Source organism: Bos indicus, chromosome 2 (assembly GCF_029378745.1).
Source record: "Bos indicus isolate NIAB-ARS_2022 breed Sahiwal x Tharparkar chromosome 2, NIAB-ARS_B.indTharparkar_mat_pri_1.0, whole genome shotgun sequence".
Taxonomy (NCBI): Eukaryota; Metazoa; Chordata; class Mammalia; order Artiodactyla; family Bovidae; genus Bos; species Bos indicus.
The window spans coordinates 73,051,521-73,074,111 of NC_091761.1; the positions used below are offsets into that span (position 1 = coordinate 73,051,521).

Here is a 22,591-nt window from a genome sequence, read left to right on the forward strand (position 1 = left end):
TTCTGGCCCAGGCAGCAGGCATCCTTCTTTTCTGATGAATGAAAGAAAACACCCTAACTGTACTTGGAGAGTTCACAAAAACACATGCCAACTCAAAGACTGGCTCTGGCATCAAACAAAAAGAAACGTGAACTTCAACACATTTATAGTTAAGACTCCATGTACACATTGACAGGAGGTGGAATCAAAAACTTGAACAGAATTCAAGATTTCAACCCCTTCTAAGTTCATAAGGTTATCTAAGGCAATATTGCTTTAATGTGAAGGGAGTACGACTGTAGAGCACAGGGGCTCCCTGACACCATCCACCCCTCCTTCTAAAACACCACAACACTAGCTTATGTGTGAGCAAAGGCATTTATACATCTGGCCAGTACACTATGTTTTATAAATAAAGACTGAATATGACTTAAACAAAAAAATATGTATATAAGATGTCAAAAGATGCCTTAAAATACTTTTAACAACAACAATCAAAAAAAATAACACAGCCCATGCAAAAGGAACAAACATGGGAAGAATGCAGGGATGGACAGGAGGAAGTCTGGGGAACGTTCAGCTTTTAAGGGATGTCACAATATTATTCTCCATGTCGCTTCAGAAGATGCTGGCTTTCACGTAGTTCACCCCATTATTTTTAACCTGAACTTCCTTAAAAATAATTCATTTGAGTCACATAACTTTAGCATGATAGTAGCCTCTTTTTTTAAAATATGAAAATAAAGGATTCTGCCAGTTAATGGTCCTCATTCTTACTTTCAATTAATAAACCAACTCGGACTTCCAATTTTGGAGAACCTGTGCACAGCCAAGTACAATCTGCGGTGACACTTCTTTTAGACTCACTAGCTTGAGTTTTGAAGTATCTCCTTGGTATGAAGTGGAAACTGTGAGCTCCAGGTGAGAGACAGGATTATTTTCCTCTAAAGGGAAACATATAAGGCTGCTTTCCTTGCCATTTCACGTCCTGGCAATTGTGTTTCTTCAAGTCAATACCCACGAGCCCTTACTGCGTGGGGAAGAAGGAACCCTCTGTGGATGCTGTCATCAGGGAATCACAGGTGGTATGACCCCAACAAGTAGTACATGTAAGGGGACAGCAAGAGGGATGCAGCAGCTTTACTTAGAAAACACTGGGGCAGTAACCCCCAGTCTGTCACCTGCCCCCACATTCTGTCTTGTTTTAGCTTGGAGGTATAATCCCTTAGGTCAAAGGCCAGGTCTTAGTCATCTATAAACACTGTGATTAGACTCCAGAAAGATTTTCATAGGGTTCTTTAGATTAGGAAAAGTTGCTCAATCAGTCAGTAGTCACGGATCCGAGGTCTGGCCAGGGCACTAGATACCAGGCAGAATAAAGTTCTGGACTCACCCTGCTGAGAAGGATGCAGAGCGTAGGTGGGGGCGGGGCACATGAAATTGGGTCGCCAAGAAAAGAGAAGCTGGGACAGAAGTGTGCCTTCTGAGACGTTCTTCTTTGTCATGTGTAGCAAAGAGATACCAGGTATGGAATAAGGATAACTGTTTCTGTTCATGACATCAATAGGGTTTTGGCAAAGAGACAGACTTCCTCTTTCTTAGTTTGATGTAACAGACAGGTTTTCTAAGTGTCAGTGTCTCTGGTCCACTCTCTCTCCCTCCAACATTAACAGAAGTTATAGCCATTTATGAAGCATTAGCTAAAGCACTGGGTACTTGTTTGTGTACCCAAGTGTGAAAAGTGATTCAGGAACAGATGTCCTCTGGAGGGCGGTCTTCATGGCTAGATGGGAAGATTGATTGCCTGGGGGTGAAGCTTGGTGCCCAGTAAGGCACACAGGTCAGTATACTGGGAGACAGTCAATAAACTGGTCTTACACTTCGAGGCATGACCAACCTTTAACAAACGGCAGTGACGTGCTTTATTTGCACTGAGGACGGCAGCTGCCTCACTGTCCACATGCCCCTGCCCGTCCCTGTGCATCTATATGTCATCACAGGGGCACCTGCACACTTGAGGGGTTACTTTCAGAGCTGCGAGAGTTTCAAAAGGAAAATGCTGTTAAAATATTTAGCTGACTTGTTTACTTGTTCACTATGCTGAGCATACAAAGGTAAGAATGTAAATCTTCTGTGAAATCTCCAAGGCATTCGAAAATAACACATTTCTTTTCTGTTTTGTCTTAACCCTGTCCTGTCACAGAGGCAAGACTCATCTCACATAGCACAGAGGGAACAGGCTGCCCTGTACTCTGCTCATGTATCAGGAGCCAACAGGGAAGGGATTCTCTGATCTTTCGACCTTTACAAAAAGCACCTAGAGACCCTCAAACAGGTAACTACAGAAATACATGGACCCTCCCTTCATACCATGGATTCCCCATCTGATCTGTCGCATTCCACTGGCAGCCTGTGGGGACCCCACAGCTCTCCTGCTTGGAGCAGCCCCTTTAATGAGCTATAATAGGGAGCGACTTCTTGGGGCTGCTTTTCTGGATCTCAGTCTTCAGACTATTACCACATGCAGGACAGCAGGAAAGACATCCCACACCACTGAGAGCAGGACCGAGGCCACAAGTGCAATGTGGGAAGGAGCAGGCCCATGCAGCCGGCTGGGGACACAGTGCACCGCTGGGTGGTGCAGGCACCTTTAGGAGGCTGAGCACTGCCCTGGGCTGAGGGCTTGCAAGTGAAGATGCTGATGAATGTGGTCAGGTGATGCAACAGTTCCTTGCCCTAGGGGCAAAGTAGAAGCCATCCTCATGAGGTCTGACCGAGGTCACGCACCTGCTCACACTTCTCACCAAGGCTCTACCCTGCTGGTCTCGGCCGGAGGCGGCGGAGAGGCTTCCCCAGAGACCTGAGACGACCTTGGAAGTGCAATAATATTGTGACACCTCAGACAAGTGGGACAGGTGGCTTGTTACCTGGGAGAGTAAGAGCGCCTGAGAGTCTTGTGGGAGGGAGCGGTGGGGATGGAGTTAGGCTGAGGAAAGGGAGGTGGGTGCCTCGACAGCCCATCGGCATTGCAACCCCATAACCGACTGCAGTGATCAGAAGAGGAGAGTCAGAAAGAGACACAGAACAGGCAAAGGGGGCAGGGAGGCACTATACTCTACATGTCCTACAGTCTCATCCCTTTGGGACAAGGTTCTACCCAAATTTACACTTCACCATTCAGAAGAAAAGGACCAACTTTATTTTACAATTTGGTCCTCCATCAAGACTTCTCATTCTTTCCTCACTCAGTTCTGTATTTACATTTTTAAATCACATGAGATTCCAAGTATATAGGAGTGTGTGTGTGTGTGTAAAGGAACTTATAAATGCTTACATGCAAAAAAACCACAGATGTTTACTTTCAGATAATGCAATCAATTATTTTAGAAGGAACCCAAAGAAGAACTATGGGCCTGAATCAAACAGGACCAAGGGAACCACAGCAGAGTCTCAGAGACTGTACCACCCACCAGAACACTCAGGCAGGGAACACCATGCTTCCCCACTGGGACCCTCAGATGGGGTCCAGAGGTGCCACGAGTAACTTCCCCCTAAGAGAACAGCACCGCGAGAGAACGGGGGAGCACAACCCACTGGCTGGCTCAGGCAGGAGGGACAGAAAACCTAAGCCCCCTGCTCGTGTGACCTGATAAGACGTTTAAAGTGCATCTGAGCACAGGTACTCCTCACTCAGCAAGTGACCTGGGCATGCAGAGGCCCCGCCTGAGTTCTAGCATCTGCTGCAATTCAGTAGACCCAGGAAGATGGGAAAGGTGTGAACCGAACTGCCTGTAGGTGTGATAGGAGGCCACGGGGTGGGGCCAGAGGACTAGGGCAGCATTTTCAGAGCAGCACACCCGCCCTGGCACTTATCACAGTTCAGGAGCAGTGGTCCAAGGCTCGTCTCCAGCTGAGGACAGTGGTGGCCCCACGTCATAAGGAAACCAAGGTGTGGAGGGAGCGGCCACTGGAGCACAGAAGGGCCCTAAAGGCATCCCCCAGGCCACACACTGAGTCAGGGACACAAGAGGACATAGACGACCCCCTCAAGCTGGAGTTCTGCCCATAGGGTTTTATCAAGCAGATGCCCCAGCACCTCAACGTGGGAGGGGGTCTCCAGGCTGATCCCCACTTTGAGTCGGTGCACACTCCTCATCATCTGATGGACTGAGTGTAAAATCTGCCTGAAATTACCTCTTATTGCTGGTTACCAGATGTTACCTACTTAGCATCCTAAGGCATGTTCACTGAGAGCGCACAGCAGACTCAAATAAGGACAGCCACGCGCTTTTTCTATCTTAAAGGGAACAGACTTCACGTAATTGCTGAAGCCCCTAGCAACTCTTTTTCATTTAACATCAATCCCACTAAATGGAGCTAAAATGTAAACATATATTTAATTTATGGAACACTTCAGACCATAAGTCTTCTCTCCAAAGACCCAGCAGTGTCTGTCTGCTCAATGGGAATAAACAATAATTCTTCCTTCTCACAGAAAAGGATAACCGACGGATGGAATTTCCACAGAAGGTTGACCTGTTAGCTGTGGCTTCTCTAATGTTATCTACCAGGTTGATAAAAATGACTTTCTCACTAGCAATTAAAAAAAAAAAAAAAAAAAAAACTCAAACGTGTCATCATGTTAGACTATCTTCTTATTAGCATCATAATCTGAGGGTAGAACTTTGGGGCTTAAAAAAGCTTCATTTTGATACTCGAAATTGACTTAAAATGAAGAATTGGCAAGAACTCTTCCGTTTAAGAACAAAAAACTAACATCAAATGGTCAAGATAATTCAAAAGAACAGCAGAATAGAAAAATACATGTTTCAAGAGCACTACTCAAAAAAATAACCAGATTTATATCTGGTGGTATTTGTCCATCGCCTACTTACAATGTGGTGACCTAATACATTGTCCTAATTAGTGCAAGAGTTCATTTCTTTCATAAATTTCCTGGTAGAAAGTATGCATCCTATTTGAATATTTCCTATGATATGATGACATGAGGCAGCTTTTTCTACTTCTGGACAGTTTTAGCTGTGAGAAAAATGATTTTTCCCAATGAGTTCAAGTTGGCTTAGGTCATTCTGGCTAGTTACACACTGACTGGGGCATATTCTGTTTAAAAAGAAAGACAGAAACTACATAACTAAGTAATTTCTTACAGAACAATTTGTTGGTAAGAAAATATTTCAGCCTCACTTGGACTTTTTAATACTGAAAAAAAAAACTTCTTATTTCTTACACTCACCTGGTAACCCTAACAGTAAAAATTTAGATCAGGCTAGTTAAGAATGAATGGTGACCTGGAAAAATAAATTAGAGTTTTAAAATAATTTGGAGATCCATGAAATTTAAAAATACCTAGCCAATTCTTAGCTCTCATGGCTTATACTAGCAGCTCCCCCACCCCCAATCTTTCACTTAAACTATCAGCACATATAATAACAAAATATTTAATCTGAAATTTATCCTTCATTACATAAAGAATGTGCAACCTTATTAGTGAAATAACTAAAAAGTAAGTATGAACTGAGTATTATGGAAGAACAGATTTGTCAATGTTTCAGAAGTATCACTTCTAAACAAAAGCAACAATTTATAGAGAATACAAGTTTTCCACAAATTTTCTCCTACGAAGGAAGAGAATTCTATGATTTTACTGCCAACTCTGGGGTTATTTAAGACAAACCATTTATTTAGATACAGATAAAAAGTTGGCTGAGTCTCAGTCATACTTGGGAAAAGTAAGACATGTTTTCATTACTTTCTGGTCCCAACTGTTTAATTAGATTAGCCTGCTGAAATCATGACCACACAGACCAAATTTGGAAACACAATGTTACTTCGGTCTACCTAAATACAGTGCCAGGGGGACCTCAGGCAATATAAACACTGAGATACTATAAGTATACAAAATATTTCGCTTCTCTAAGAGAAAAATACAAATCTGACATTTTCTAAAATATTTATATGATAACTTGAGAAACTGAACAGAACTTCAGCAGTAAGGACAGCAGAGTTTGGAAGACTCTCGAGCATCAAAAAAATCTAAACTTAAAGGTACTTCCATATTGTTATCTTCCAACTAAAGAGGTAACTCTTAAAGGGGGATGGTATACTTGTAAGATTTTCCTCTGATTTTAAGATCCTGGCATCAGCAACCCAAAGTCCTAATGTCATGAAACAAACACACATGTGTGACCCTTCCACGACCAGGTACTGGCTCTTTCCTAAAAACTGCAGCCTACAGGGCCACCATGAATGAGACCATGAGAAACTTCAACACAGTCCAGGCGGTCACGAAAACCATCACACAGAGACTTCTAAAGGCTCTGGTCAGATGCAAATGTTATCTAAAGAACTTGAGGCAAAGTATCTTCTCAAGTCACTGCCTCAGACCCTGTAAGGCCGATGTTCACATGGCCCCAACAGGAGTCTGAAAATGTTGATCCATTTTTAGTTCCCAGGCTCTTAATCCCTCCTCAGAGCAGCATTCTACTTCAACCATGAGCCTAGGATGAAAGCAACCATGCTTGGAACGGCCACTTGGCTGGAAACTACCCCAGACTCTGGACAATTATAAAGGATTTTACTTAGATGGTCAAATACCTTAAGGTGCTGCTATTGCTCACACAACAGCTAAAGAGCTTCTATGTTAAACAGGACTAAATATAACTTTTGGTTTAAAAATTTTTAAGGTACTAGAAAGTGTTTAGAGCTAGAAGAACTCTCAGAGACCATTCAGCAGAAACTGCTCATTTTGCCACAGAAGTTAACTGCTTTGCCCAAAATCAATTACACAGTTAAGATATGGGTGAAGACTAGGACCTGTGGGCTCCTGGTACCCATACACTTTTTGGTATTAAGCTCAGTCTATAATCTGAAAATTAGCTAGAAGAGACATGGGGGTGCTTTAGTGTCTTCACTGTTGAAACTGCTTTACCTTGGAGATAGGCCACCATGGGAGCAGTTGGTGGGTGAGGTCAGGGGGCTGGTCCGGCTGCTGGGGTGTCTGGAGGGAGTCCGGCCAATGGTGTTGCTTGGAGAGCCCTGAGTGAAGGCAGAAGAGCTCCATCACTCAAGAGATAAATATAGAACACAGTTCCACTTGCCCCTGGCCTTGGAACCCACATGTAAATAAATGGACATATTTTGCATAATCAAGGTGATTTTTTTGCAGAAAAGTTCATTTTTTAAGTGCATATGAACCGAAAATCGGTAACTGTCCTATAGGCAATCCCGAAGCTGAGTGACTGCTGTCAGCTGTGCTAGAGTAACAGACACAATTCAGCATTTGCATCTTTACAGAGTGAAAAAAACTAAGTTCCTCAATAACTGCCTGAATGACTTCATAGACGTTTAACTAAACAACCTGACTTGACAGAAAGGCCATGTTTAAATACCAGATTCATTCACTGGGAATACAGCAGGATCAGACATGGCCCCCACACTCTGGCTGCCCATGATCTATTGCAAGAGAACAGGAAAACTGGCTATTCCATTAGAGCAGGTTCTAGATGAGGAGTAAGTGGTGGTTACCAACTGTGACCAAAGCACTCACCACACTGGTGTTACTGGAATTCTTGAGGTGGTTATGCAGGAGTTTGGTGGCACCATCCTGGAATGTTTTTGGCAAGGCACCAAGTAACATGGTAAATTCAGGAGTGTTCAATTCAAACAGAGAGATGAGCACAATTTGTGCTGCCTAGAAACAGAAGAAACGATTAATTTGTGTTACGTGCAATTGCCTATCTTGGTCAAAATGCTCATTAAAATTGTTTATTTATTTATTTTGGCCAAGCCACATGACTTGCAGGATCTTATAATAGTTCCCCAACCAGGGACTGAATCCAGGTCCTTGGCAGTGAAAGCTCTGAGTCCTAACCACTGGACCACCAGGGAAGTTCTAAAATTATTTTTAAAAGAAAACTGCTTTGTATGAGTAAATAATAACATTTGTGCCACACACACACACAAAAAAAGGCAAAAAGCACCTAGAGAAAACACTATAATTGATGGTAATCAATTATAAATAGCCTAATTTTGATATGGAAAATAAGCCCTGGTTTCGCTGAACACACTGGCCTTAGTTTCCCACAGGATGTTAACAGTAAACTCCTGCAACTTCTCTGTTTCCAGGACTAGGGTCAAACAATCAAAAAATCTGAAAAGGCTTAAGACTGGTCACCCTAGTAAGTCAGAATCAGATGAGGCTCCCAGTATACCCTGCAAAGAACAAGTTTCTAAACAAGCCTCCACGGCTTTGTCTTATAAAACTACTTTTCCCAGTAAGTAAGAAAAACTAGAAAAAAAGAGAGTTCAGGTACATCTGAAAAACTCCTACTTTTACATCTGTGCATTGAGGACAGAGACAGTCTTTGCAGAGCAAACCAGATTTACTCCTCTGCCTTTTGGAAACTGTTCTACTTTTCTTGACTAGAGAGACAACACATGCAGGATGACTCAAGGTTGCTAGCAGCCATGTGGGGACGAGCAAGCGGCTAGAGCAACAGCACTCAAGTGGAACCCTGGCTTCCCTAGTAGGTTACATGTCTGCTATTAGCGTAATGCCTGCGGAATCAGTCACAAGTGTTCTGACTTGGAAAAACTATGCCAAAAGAAAACTTTAGGAAGTACTAACTGGCGTTTCTTACAATTTTCTAAGAGTCTAAAGAAAGGAAAATGCTATATGAAAATCTTTTAATAATTTATATTTCTAAAGATTGTAATATTTAGGATTGAAGCAATTATTCTAAATATTTTTCCACTATATAGAATATTACATAAAAACATGATTGCTGAGATTTTTTGCAAATAAACTCCAAAAAAAATTTCAATGATTTTATAATGTTAAAATTAATTTTAGGTCCAGTTAAGACAAAACTACTATTTTGTGCCTGGAGAAGGAAAAAAAAAATCCAAATACCCATATGCATTTAACCAAAATTAAAAATTAAAAATCAGTAGAATAACATTTTTTACACAATTGAAAATTTTCTTTTATAATGTCTTTAAGCACAACATTGGGCAAAAGCATCTTACTTTTTCTCTTGACTTCTAAACATGGTCCTTTATATCCTTTCCATTAAAATTAAATTGGAAGGGCCAGTGTCCTTTTATGACACAGACAAAAAATATTATTATTGATTGAACTGAAATAAACATTTCTGCATTATTAAAACAGTTTTAAGAAACCATTATCTGAAGAACTCCATTTCACCATCAACTTAATGTACTGTTAGTATGATTTGTATAAAGGCAAATTACCCAAATCATGCAAAGTAACCTGTGCATGACTGTAGTAACTGTGCAAAGTAAAAAGTAGTACAAGTAAAAAAAACATGCAAGTAAAAAGTCTTACTGATGCTAGGAAAAAAATGCATACAGAAAACACTGCACTTCAAAGAGAAGCAAAGAAGCAGACTTGAGTTTTGGCAGGGAAAAATCAATATCACCAATTAAATTAAGACAGTTTAGGCACTTCTATTTTGTTTACTGCAAATGGCATTAGAAAACTATAAAATGCATCATTACATTTTTTAATAGTACGTTTTTACATGGAATGGGCCACTGTCTTTAGACCTAATTTCTCCCCAGAATGACAAGATAAAACTTACTTGGGGTTTTTCACAAAGCAAATTATGAAACTGGTGGAGTCTTTTAGGAAAAAGAAGGCTGCAAGGTGACAGGCCTAGAAATTGTGCTAATTCAGGCTACTTGACATTAGTGCCTTCCGTCACATGGGAAAACAAAGAGCAGCAGACTTCAACTTCTACCCACTGAAGAGCCTTCCCTCAATAACCTGAAGGTGAATTTCCATGAGAAATCAAATAGAAAGACAAGGAATTCTGAAAATTCAGTGGACAGATGGTATATGGTTTTATAAACATAAAATGAATATAATTTATTTTTGCACTTTCCAAAATATAAATTATAAATGATTTCATACAGCTTTAAAGCTGTTTTCAAAGTAAAATCTTTTTTCTGAGATCCATGCTCCAGAAATGGATAGAAAGTATCATTTAAATGTTATTTTTAAAAGATTTCACATCAAAGTTCTAAAAGAAATGAGACTGTTACGACCCTAAAATATTTTACCTACAACTCTGTATCAGTGAGGAGTCAATACCAGAACACTCAGGCAAGGATAAAAACTGGGTTATATTTGTCATCATCATCAATATGCTCCTCCCTGCAGGAATAATTCCAAACATGGGGATGGGTTGGAGAAATTTGGAGCTTCCCTGATAGCTTAGTTGGAAAAGAATCCGCCTGCAATGCAGGAGACCTGGGTTCGATCCCTGGGTTAGGAAGATCCCCTGGAGAAGGGAAAGGGTACCCACTCCAGTATTCTGGCCTGGAGAATTTCATGGAGAAATTCATTTTAAACAGCCTGGGCCAGACCTCATGATCAATGATGAGTCAAAAGCCAGAGGGTGTCATTGCTGTGCCTGTTCCATCTTTGAGCCCTTGCCCCATGAGAGGAAGGGCCATTAAAAAGCCAGACCAGAAACTCTGCTGCTGATGCTTTCTAACACGTAACTAACTCTTGGGGCCACGTGTCTTAAAGATTACATGGTGACCTAACAGGAAATGGCCCCCACAGGAGAACTTAAGACGGTGAAGGTAAAAGGGTCTCCAAATCCTGCTAGTTGTCTGAAAAGAACCTGCAGGGTTATCAACGGCCTGTACCGCACAGCAGAAAAGGATTCTTCCAGAGAAGAGATCAATAAAACTTTGACAAATGCTTCAGTGTTGGCATTAACTAGGGAAATTTAAAATTTGAGAGGAAAGGGAGTTTTCTAATTAAGTAAACATCTATTACTGCTCCCTTCAGAGTGTGATTAAAACTGCTTTAGAAAAATCACCAAAGAGAAGGTATTTCAAAACCTTCCAACATTTTAAATTCAGCATCTCTCCTTTGCTATTGTGTTAAACTATGGTAGAAGTCTGTCTGCAATATGGCTATTTCTTTGGGAAGGCAATTAATTATAAAACACACCAAAACACAATACTTTTATACAGGCACATGCACACATGCACGCACACACACACATTCTTTCTTACATATTATTATGTTAACTTTAGGTTTTTCCCAAATCTTCTCAGTGTCTTCACAAGTGTAATCAAGATTAATAATCTAAATGCAAACAGTGATGTGTCTTTTTGCAAATTAGTATACAGTTTCAAATCTACCTGTTTACAATTTTCTTCCAAGTTTCCTTCTCCAGGCCCAGAGCAGGTCGAGGCCGCCCTTATGGGTAAATCTTCCCCTACTCGACTATGCTAAAGCAGGATGGACAGACAGGAGAGGGGCAGGGTTTAATCAGAGGCAAGAAGCACACACTTAAAACCATGGTTATTGATAAGCTCCCAAGTGTTTGGCTTAGTTTCTAAAGTCATGTGTGTGTATATATATATACACATATATATATGAAAGAGAGAGAGAGATTGTATAATCTAAAAGTCTATGAATAGTTGTCAGTAATGCCTAACGTGGTTCCCTACTGAAAAATAGTAATAGAACAGTAACAGGATTCTTAAGAATAATATCAGTAACTACCAGTTTTAAATCTCAATCATCCCCTAAGTCCTTCATAATCACAACCCCTCCTGGAAGTAGGGCTCTTGCAAAGAGATTAAAGTGAGACTTGAGCAAGGCAGTCACAATTAAGCTAAGATTCAAATCTCATTCAATGGTATTAAAACTCTGAGCTTTTAGATTAGGACAGCTGCCTATCTATAATCAGAGATTTACATTTTTTTCAATTAGCAATGCCAACTTTCGAAAGCTGTTTATATACTTCTCCTCCTCCAGGCAACAGCATCTTCATCATTTTTAGCTTTCTGTGTCATGCCATTATTCCCTGCATTTCTCAAAACAACCTTTGGGGGCCAAACCTGTTAGTTCATTTGACAAAGCCAGTGCTCAGTGTTAGAGAATCACATAAGGAAACACACAGGGATTCTGAGCCTGAAAATATAAACACACCATTAAAAATTCTATTGTCATTACTGCATTCCTTTTGACTTAACAGGGAAAAAGAAATCTCCCTAATGCTGGAAAAAATGTGAAGCAGCAGCAAACCAAAGCAACCCTCAAAGAGTAACAGCTTAAACTACAAAAACAAAGCAGTATTTATCTAGGATTTTATATGCTCTATTGTAATTGGTCCTCCCAATAGTGACTAAAGCAAGTACCATTATTCCTATTTTATGGATTTTAAACAAGAATTCAGAGGCTAAAAAGCCTCTAAAAAGCAGCAGAGGCAGAAGTCAATAGAGGTCAAACTCTAGAATCTACTTTCTTCTGTGAATATATTGTACTGCCTCAACACACACAGCGCCTTAAGAAAGGTCTAGTGTGCCTCTTTATAATTTGGCCAACACAGCTATAAGGGCTCTCAGAGTTAAAAAATGGAAACAGTTACTTCAGGAATACAGCAGGCCAGTTAGAGTCTGGGTGGGGTTTTCCCACCGAGTCCAAGTCAGTCTTGGCCAGCGAAGCACACCTCACTGGTGACAGGCTTGGGCTTCAGTTTTGCTTGTGCTTCTTCCCTCCTTCACATCTTAAATATTTAAACACCCAACTCTCTCCAATATGAAACACCCTAGAACACTGACATAAAAGGGAAAACAAAATATTAAAAACGCTTAAGTCAGCAAAGCAGAGTTGTATCAGCTTAAACTGATTCTAATGTACTTTCCCAAATATGAGATACGGAGAACCAAATATGAGATACGGAGAACAAGTTACACCACCTGCAAACTTCCCAAGTATTGGTTGTATAAAATTAGTACTGTCTGATGATACAGCCAAAATGAGAGTTTACTAAATTGATTTCAGACTGTAGGGTGCTTCTAGTATTTAGAAGGTAACACCTCACTCTACTCTTAGGAAATTAAATCAGAACACCAACAGGAGAATTTGGTTCATAATCAGAAAGTGCTTTTAAATCACCAAGATGTTCTCCTAGTACCTGATACATTCTGTAAATGACAGGTGAGTCAAAACATACTTCTACTTAAAAGAGATAAGTAAGCATATCTTTAAAGCATTAAATTATCCAGATAAAAATGGTGCCTGTTTTCTTTTTCTATAGCTTTAAAATAATGACAATTTTAATCTTAGCATAGAGTGATGTAGACCATATCACAATTTCTAAGTATTTTAACTTATTTAGGCATGACATTCATTTAGACAATATTTCCAACACATCTCAAGTTCTTGGATAAGGCAGTTGGATCACTTACAATAGCATCTATACCTGTATGAAATATGCAGTGGATGGAACATCAAAACAGGGCATTTAAATAGAAGTAGCTCTAACTCCAGGAAAGATTAATCTGCAGTGCCTTAATGCACAGTTTGTGAGAGGCAGCTATGGGGCAAAGGAACATATATTTGAATATTGTGCTTTAACAAGCCTATTTAAATCAAGTAACAGTACTTTACTAGCCAGGGCTAGATGGATACAACTTAAAGCCAAACAATCTAATCCACAGATATCTTGGATGATTAAAAAGCAAAGATGCATCTGCTAAACTGAACCCAACACAAATGTGTCGTTAGGTAAGAAAGTGCCTAAGGAATTACCAAATAACTAACCATGGAAGATTCATGCCAACCCACTGAAAAGGAGACCAAAGCCTTGGGTGGCAGAACACTAAGGTGGACCCCAAGATTCCAGCCTCCTGGTGAGTAAGCCCTGCACAATCCCCTCTCCTAAGGTGAGTGATGAACACCATTCCCACAATTACCTTACAAGGACGAAGGGATTTTGCCGGTACAATTAGTCCCTCCCTAATCAGTTGATTTTTGGTTAAAGGGCAGATTATCCTGGGTGGATCTGACCTAATCAGGTGAGCCACTGCAAGCAGTCACAGAGATTAACATGAGAATCTCCTGCTGGTTTCTTTGTAATTTATCTTTTGTTCTTAAAGAATAATTTTGTTGAACAGAGAATTCTTAGTTGACTTTTCTTTGCTTTCAGCACCATTAAAGTCAACAGGCTGCCTTCGTTCTCCAAGGTTTTGGATGAGAAAGCAGCTGTTTGTCTTACTGAGGATCTGGGCTATGCTGAGCCGCTTCCTTGGGCAGCTCCCATGAGCTTCTGTTTCATTTTCAGCAGTTTGATTATGTCTAGGTGTGAATCTTTTTTTTTTTTTTCTTTTTCTTAAAGTGTACTTGGATTTGGTTGAGCTTCTTAGATGTGCAGATTAATGTTTTTCATAAAATTTAGGAAATTTTAGGACATTATGTCTTCTGCTGGCTTTGCAGAAGCAAATTGCCAGGCCAGGTATGGGGGTGGCCTCCATGAGCTGTGACCGCCCCCTGCTGACAGTGGGCAAAAAAACAGGTACCATAGCCCTCACCAGTAATGAACTGACTTAGGCCAAGAACCAGGGAGTTGGAAGAGAATCCTACGTCTCAAGTGAGACTGAAGACCCAGGCAATATCTTGATTTCTGTCTGGGAAGACTAAGCAGAGAATCCAGAGAACATGTGCCAGACTTCTAACCCACAGAATTGTGAGATTATAAATTTTTGTAGTTTCAATCAGCTAAGTCTGTGGTAATAGGTTATGCAATATGAAACTAATATAGAAGCCAATAGAGGAGAACTTCCAAGCCTGTGGTTTTGAAAATGGTGACTTTGAAATGTTATTTGAAATTAGATCATTTCTCTTCAGGTACTTATTCATTAATTCATTTAAAATACTTCTTAAAATGCTTACTTTGTTCCTATAGGTATCATTCTAGGTGTTGGGCATAAGTAGGGAGATGGGGGAGGTTCAGGGAACAGCAAGACCAGGCCTGGTCCTAAAGATGATGAGGACCTAGCTGGGGTCTTGTGAAAACCAGCAGCAACAGGTCAAGACCACATCAGCAGTCTATAGGTCTGAGGGTCAATCTTAGGGGAAGTGGTCTAAAATAACAGGCTGCTTATTAAAGTGTTATACTTATTAAATAAGTGTTAATTCTTATTAACACTGTGCATTAAAAATCAGCCATGTGCGGAAGGAACTCCAATCAGACACAAAACAACGTCCATACTCCACTTTGTACTAATTAAGTCAAGTGACTTTGGGTACAGCATAGGAATTGAGACTGGTTTTTATTGCAGCCAGGGCTGAGGACTACTGACAAAAAAAAAAAAAAAAGCTTTTCAACTTCCTCTGAAGCCCTGGATTACTGTCCTTGAGCCCAGGTTTGAGCTCAGCCTGAAGATGAGGTGTTTTAGCAGTCCTCACAACGGGGGAGGGGAAGATGGAAGGGCAGACATGGAGGTGGAGTGCCAGTGCAGAACAGGGTTTGCACAGTAGCACAGTATGATCCAAAATAACTGAAATTAAGTGTTGAAGATCAAACAGTAAATAAGTTATGTGATCTCAGCGTTAAACATCCTAACCATAATTGACTTAAGCTAGTATTTTAAAGTGGGCTTCCCAGGTGGCACTAGTGGTAAAGAACACACCTGCCAATGCAGGAGATTTAAGGAGATGTGGGTTCAATCCCTGGGTTGGGAAGATCCCCTGGAGGAGGGCACGGCAACCCACTCCAGTATTCTTGCCTGGAGAATCTCATGGACAGAGGAGCCTGATGTGCTACAGTCCATATGGTTGCAAAGAGTTGGACGCAACTGAAGCGACTGAGCATAGTATTAAAGTAACTTGAGTGTTTTGATGTCCCAGGCTGGATAACTTTGAAACATTTCTCTAGTGTCCTGATTACAAAAGTTAGGACAATAAATCCTAGTTCAAATTTTTAATGGGCATGTCCAGAGAAAGTAGACATCATGACCACAGTCAGCTGTTCCCATACAGGCCCTAATCATGATAACACGCAAGTATTAAGTATCCTTCAGCCCCACAGGAGGGAACACTTGAGTAACACTCAATTACGAAACACAAACTCACATAGACACACACATATTTACTTGCTATGCCTAAATACAGGAAGGTTTTTGTATACATTGGTTGATCTATGATTTTGAAAACCGTAACAGAAATACTTTGACTTTCCAATCAACCAAATCATTTTACCACCTCCTACTGTACCCCTCTAATCCCAAAGAGGCTTAATAGTTAAAGGTTGCCAGTGAAATGTTCTTTTGATAAATACTGAAAAATTTTATAAAAGGATCATAAATTTAAAATATTATTTAATACCAGAACAATAATTTTGAATGAGTGCATTAATAAAATTCATCCTTGTTTCTTTAACCTTGGAGAACTTCGTTTATAATTAATACTATATAATGGCTGGAGAATTATATGGGCTGTAATTCTCCCAAAGAAACATTATGGGTGATTCTTTGATTCTCCTCCTTGGACTCTAGGAGGCAGGTGCTAAGCAGGTAGGTGTTCAGGTGCAAAGCAATCTTGCTAACACTGCTTAGAATCATCCTTAACCCTGCCTTGACCTAAGTGGTCCACATTATTAATTCTATCCCAAGGCCAAAGGACTATTTTGGCTATAGAGTTGGCTATGAAGGAAGTATACTAGGGGGAGAAAAATGCAAGGTTCATGATTATACACAAATAATCAAAATCAAATACTTTTAGTCTAAAAGTAGAACTGAGAAATCTGACTTAAAAGTAATTTTTAAAGGCTAGTTGGGCTAGTTAGTTTACATATAAAGTAAAAGAATGATGGCCATGTGTGAAACTCAAACACAGAAGAACAGGACATGGACAGGAAGAGAATAGAAGCAATAAGCACAGTGATAACTCACACTTCCTGTGTGCTTATCACATGTCAGGAACTGACCATGCTTTCAACATGTATGAATTCATCTTCATAGTAGTCCTGAGGCAGAATACTACCTAGGAATAGAAATGCTAACATCCTGTGCTCCCTTAAACTGCATTACCTGCCTCTCAATGTGCCATGAGCAAGTATTTATCTTTAGCTGATTAAAAAAAAGCAACAATACAACATTTTGGTATCAGGGTGTCTCCCATGACACAAGATTTCAGGTTTTCATTTTGATACGGAAAGACTGGAATAAGGTGGTCCTGGACAGAGAAGATAGGGGTAGGAGCAAAGTCTTGGTTTCGTAGAAAAGGAAAGAGAGAGGTTTGCATGTAGGTATGGAGGTGGTTTGAACATTCCCATAAATTCCTCTAATTCACACCTAAGAAAAGGCTGTGATTAAAGCTGTGCCTGGCGCTTTGGGACATACCTTTCTCACGTCTGAACTCTTTGGTTCTGTTGTCCAGGTTATAATTCTAGAAACAGCAAGCCTTGTCTCACTAGAGTTTATGAAATCTGTTGGGTCCATCTGCCTGGCAAGAGACTCAATGTACTTCAGGATTGCAACTTTGACCTGAAAGAACCAGTAATTACAAACAGTAAGTACACTTCACACATTTTTGAACAGGACTCTTATTGGTGCTCAGAGAAGTACACACGACCTGGACTTATGTTCCTACACAGGGAGCCTGCAGCAGGGAAAAGCATGGATGACTGACCCGGAAGTCTGGGACAGGAAGGGGGCCCTGCATTTAAGCAGGCCCTGATCTTCTGACACGCCAGGACACTTGCTGAGCAAGAGCCCACTCGGGGGGACCGAGGGACCCCCAGTTCTGCCACTGACAGAGTGGGCACGAACAACTCTATGTTTTGATTTTTAGCCACTCTAGGCCAGGTCTTGCAAGGCAGCACTGAAGGCAATCAGGGTGATGTTCTGCCCTAACTTCTCCACTGATATCTCACTTGGCTTTGACCTCAGGAGAAACAGGCTATTATTTATTGAAGGTGAAGGTGAAGTCACTCAGTCATGTCCAACTCTTTGCAACCCCATGGACTGTAGTCTACCAGGCTCCTCTGTCCATGGGATTTTTCCAGGCAAGAATACTGGAGTGAGTTGCCATTTCCTTCTCCAGGAGATCTTCCCGATCCAGGGATTGAACCTGGGTCTCCCACATTGTAGGCAGATGCTTTACTGTCTGAGCCACCAGGGAAGTAGGCTTCTCCTAAAACCTTGATGGGAGAAGGAAATGGCAACCCTCTCCAGTATTCTTGCTTGGAGAATCCTGTGGACAGAGGAGCCTAGAGGGCTGCTGTCCATAGGGTTGCACAGAGTTGGAGCAGGCATGCATGCATTGGAGAAGGAAATGACAACGCACTCCAGTATTCTTGCCTGGAGAATCCCAGGGACAGAGGAGCCTGGTGGGCTGCCATTTACGGGGTCGCATAGAGTCGGACACGACTGAAGCGACTTAGCAGCAGCAGCAGCAAAACCTTGACAGAAACTGGTGATCAAAGAATGGACAGTGTACCTGATCTGATTCAAAGGAACACATCCTCCTTCAAATACTATCAGTCTTGTTCTTACATTTTTTACATTACAAAACATCTAACAGCTAATTTACCTGTGTTATAATGTTAATGTTAAAAACATTCTAATAAGATAGCTATTTCAATACATCAAAATTTCCTAGTTTAAACATTAACTGTGAAACAGTAATAACACGCAAATGTTGGTGAGGACGTGAAATAATTGGGAGTTCTCAGACACTGCTGGCCGGAATATAATATGGTACAACCATCTCAGCAGTCTGAAATACAGTGAAGCACGTCCTTACCGAGTAAACCAGCACTAGGCACCACACCAAGAGAAAAGGGCACACGGTGCTCATAGCAGATTTACTAACAGCCAAATATGAGTCATGTCTGAAAAAGTATAGTTTAAGCAAATTTGAATTCTAGAAGTTGAACTATAATGACAAAGTTACTGACCTTGAGGTTAGGAGTTTGAGTCTGATCCACAATAAATCGCATCAAAATGTTAAATTGTTGATCAAATGGAAAGGAGTCCCTAGGTTTATAAAAAGAAGAAAGTATTTTAAAGAAAGATTTCTTACAAAAAGTAATGTAAAATCATGTAAGAAACTAAAAAACAGATTAACACACGTAAAAAGCAAACCTGTTTACTTTTAAACATTACTTTTCATTTTATGTAATAAATACTAAAGTAATACACATAACATAGAAAAGTTAGAAAAAGAGAAATCTTCTTAGAAGTCCCAAAACACATAAACGAAGCAATGAAGTAAGGAAGAAATGCTTACTTGCCTTCTCAGGATTTGTTTAGCTCCTTCTCCAGGTACCTTCTGGAAAACTGCTCACTTAAGAAAGAGCTCCAACACCCAAGCCTACCCTTTATACCCTGACGAGGCTGCCTGCACCATCTATCCCCTGAGGTCTTTGCTGGGTAATAGCCTGTGAGCCAACTGTGTGCGTCAGCAGAGACGAGTGCCTGGGGACACTCACCAGACACACGCCCGCCAGCTACAGACATACACAGCAGCCTGTGGCCCTAAGAGTCCCACTCCAGCTCCACTTCTCACTTGGGACCGATTCTGTGTCTTGTCATCATCTCGTGTATGTGATCCAACTGGGTAGCCTTGAGGGCTCTTGGAGAATGAAAGTTAGCACTCCCTTCCTTAAAAATTACCCATATGATTTTAAAACTGCCCAAAGGATCCCTTGTTCCTGATGCAGACATGCCTTCCATGGTAATAGGAAAGATAATGCAACAGAAAAACATATTATATTGAGGCTGAGTATATGTATTGCTCTCTTTAGACTCCCTTTAAGAGACTTTTCTCAGTGTACAAAAGTATAGTGAAAATAAAAGGGATGTAGGGTTACGTCTATAAAATCACAGGACTGATCTGAAATTTAAATAAAATAATACAAGAAAAATATAAAGTGTATGGTACACACTGGGTCTTAGTAGTACCATCATTATACTGATTAATAAAAAGTAAACAATCCAACAGCACATCCTTTTGTCCCACAACTATCTGTATCCAGGAGGCTCTGAGGACCACTTCTGGAGGCAAAACATACTTAATATACATGATTTAAGTGACTCATATTGGCTACACATCAAAGAAATAACACATAGAACACCTCCCCCTTTTCCCACAGCAAACGGAGGGTGGACGTCTTAGGCATTCACCAGAATAATGCCAACTCAAAGATGTATGTATTTCATCTCATGAATTGTTGGGAATTTCAATGCTAACAAGAGAATATGGGTATTAAGTCAGAAAGAAGATATTCAAGTGGGTGACAAAAACTACAGGTAACAGAGTGACAAGAAACCATCTACAAAGAGTTTCCTAATGTCAAAATGGTCTAGTTCCCTCCTCCCCAACCAAATAGACATTTTTCCAAAGATGATATACAAATGGCCAAAAAGTACACAAAAAAGTGCTCAACATCACTGATTATTAGAAAAATGCAAATAAAAACTACAGTGAGATATTGTCTCATACTTGTTAGAACGGCTATTATCAAAAAGATAACTGCTGCTGGTGGAAATGTAAATTGGTGCAGCCACTATGGAAAACAGTAAGGATGCTTCTCAAAAAACTAAAACTAGGGAGCTCCCTGGTAGCCTAATTGTTAGGATTCCGGGCTTTCGCTTCTCTGATCCATGTTCAATTTAAGATCAGGAAACTGAGATCCCACAAGCCACAGTGTGTGGCCAAAAAACAAAAAAAGGAGAGAGAGCCATCTGACCTCTGTTCCCTGCAGCACCATTCACAATCACCGAGGCACGAAAACAACCTCAGTGTGTTGATGGGTGAATGGATAAAGAAAATGTGGTGCGTATATAAACAGAATATTATTTCACCATAAAAAAGAAGGAAACTATGCCATTTGTGACAACATGGATGAAACTTGAGGGTATTATGCTACGTGAAATAAGTCAGAGAAAGACAAATACTGTATGATATCACTTATCTACAGAATTAAAAAAAAAAAAGTCAAACCCATAGAAACAGAGAGTAGAATGGTGGTTGCCAGACCCTAGGGATGGAGGAGATGGGGAGATACTGGTCAAAGGGCACAAACTTCCAGTTACAGTTATGACATGAATAAGTTCTAGGGGTCAAACATATAGCATGTTGATCACAGGTAATGATATTGTATCATACACTTGTTAAGAGAATGTATCTTAAATGTTTTTTACCACATATGCAACAAAAAATAGTAATTAAGTGAGGTGAAGGATATAAATATTAACACTGTACTAATCATTTAGCAATATACACATGTATCAAATCCTCATGCTGTACACTTAAAACTTACATGATGCCATATGTCATTATATATCAAAAGCTGGGAGAACACAATCTTGCCCCAAACACTTGCCTTGTGACATCAAGAGCCTTCTGAACTTTTGCTTGCACAGATCCAAGTAAATCCGCTCCCATTTTCTTCAGTAATTGTGTGAGAAGAACAAAAAGCCAGTCTTGCAGGTCATCCTTATGAATTATTATAAAATCCACAAGGGTCTCCAAAAACATACTGAAAACCTACACACAAAGGGAAACCAAGTATTTCACATGTTTAATTCATAATTTCCTCCCAAGTCTTCAAAACGTGAAAATGCCCAATTGGCCTTTGCCCAGACTCCTAACTTCGGTGACAATGTTAACAACTGGACACGGCATAGACGGCAAACGTAGTACCGAAAAGAGATAAAGGAAAAGGGGTTGGAACTTACTCTCTGTTGTGAATTCCACCGCAAACCAGGCCATGCAACGAAACAGAGTCCATGTTAGTCCACAGTGAAGTCATATCATTTTCATGCAGTTTCCTAAAAGGCCTGAAAAGGCTATGAACTGACAAAATCCTCTCCCCTCCCTCTACATGCCTTTAAAATCCAGTACAGAGAGATATTAACTTTGTTGAAAAGTATGAGTCTAATCTTGGAGGCCAGCCTTCCTTCCTTCCTTCTCTCTCTCTTTAAAAAACCCTTTTAACCACTATATTTATTTCATTTCTAGCATTCAACAACTATTACTGTAGGGTAAGGAAAAAAAAACTTGCATACCTATTGCTTTTCATTTCTATCATCTATTTTGATGTATGCCAATTCAGATATTACAAAGTGTTATCTCTATAAAAAGATATTATAAAAACTATACTAATATTATCAAAGAGTACAGCTTAGAATAAAACAGACTGACAGCTGACATAATTCTCACACCACGGTGCGATCATCACTGCTACCTCCTGTGAGACAAAGTTCACAGTGGCTTATCCCTGAACCAATTTCAGAGAGGTAAATGGTAGCACTGTGTCCCTATTTGGTTAATGAGTTGTGTTCTGCTGGGACAAACCAGCTATTGTAGACTTACTCAGGTATAGCGCAGGAACTATTAACCACCAGGGGTCTCTCGGGAGACAGCTCAGAGAGAAGTCATGAGTCCCAGCTGCAGGACTCCTGGCTTAGCACTAAGGCAGCTAGCAAATATTAACTAAACTGAGACCTCCAAACTCACTGTACAAGAGCCTTCTGATGGAAACAAATTTCCTTCTTTATCCTCACATTCTTTATCCTCATGTTCTGAATCAGCAATCTAGAGGTGACAGGTAATAGAAATTTCATCAATGTCCAAATCCACCTAATATCCCTTATGCTATATATCTTACGAGTCTTATGCTTTAAATCTTACTGCTCATAATATTATCTTACAGAAAATCTTGATAATTTTATCTCTGAACATCTATGTGGCTTTTAAAATCGATGCTTCTTGGACTTTATTAATATTGTGAATGTCAACCTTGTTGTGAGG

At 40.3% G+C, this 22,591-nt stretch overlaps 1 protein-coding gene across 15 annotated transcripts in view; it reads right to left on the minus strand.

Moving 5' to 3' along the window:
• The window catches only part of CLASP1 (cytoplasmic linker associated protein 1), a 273,403-nt gene that overhangs the window by 34,780 nt on the left and 216,032 nt on the right, over window positions 1–22,591 (minus strand). For 8 of the 15 annotated variants that reach the window (XM_070769105.1, XM_070769110.1, XM_070769114.1 and 5 more), the window contains 6 exons: window positions 21,162–21,325; window positions 18,732–18,810; window positions 17,173–17,316; window positions 11,182–11,271; window positions 7,547–7,690; window positions 6,929–7,035 (listed from right to left, as the gene is read on the minus strand). In XM_070769105.1, the coding sequence (XP_070625206.1) occupies window positions 6,929–7,035; window positions 7,547–7,690; window positions 11,182–11,271; window positions 17,173–17,316; window positions 18,732–18,810; window positions 21,162–21,325 (728 nt within the window). The remainder of the gene's footprint in view (window positions 1–6,928; window positions 7,036–7,546; window positions 7,691–11,181; window positions 11,272–17,172; window positions 17,317–18,731; window positions 18,811–21,161; window positions 21,326–22,591) is intronic. The other 7 variants (XM_070769196.1, XM_070769192.1, XM_070769153.1 and 4 more) reach the window with 1 other exon arrangement.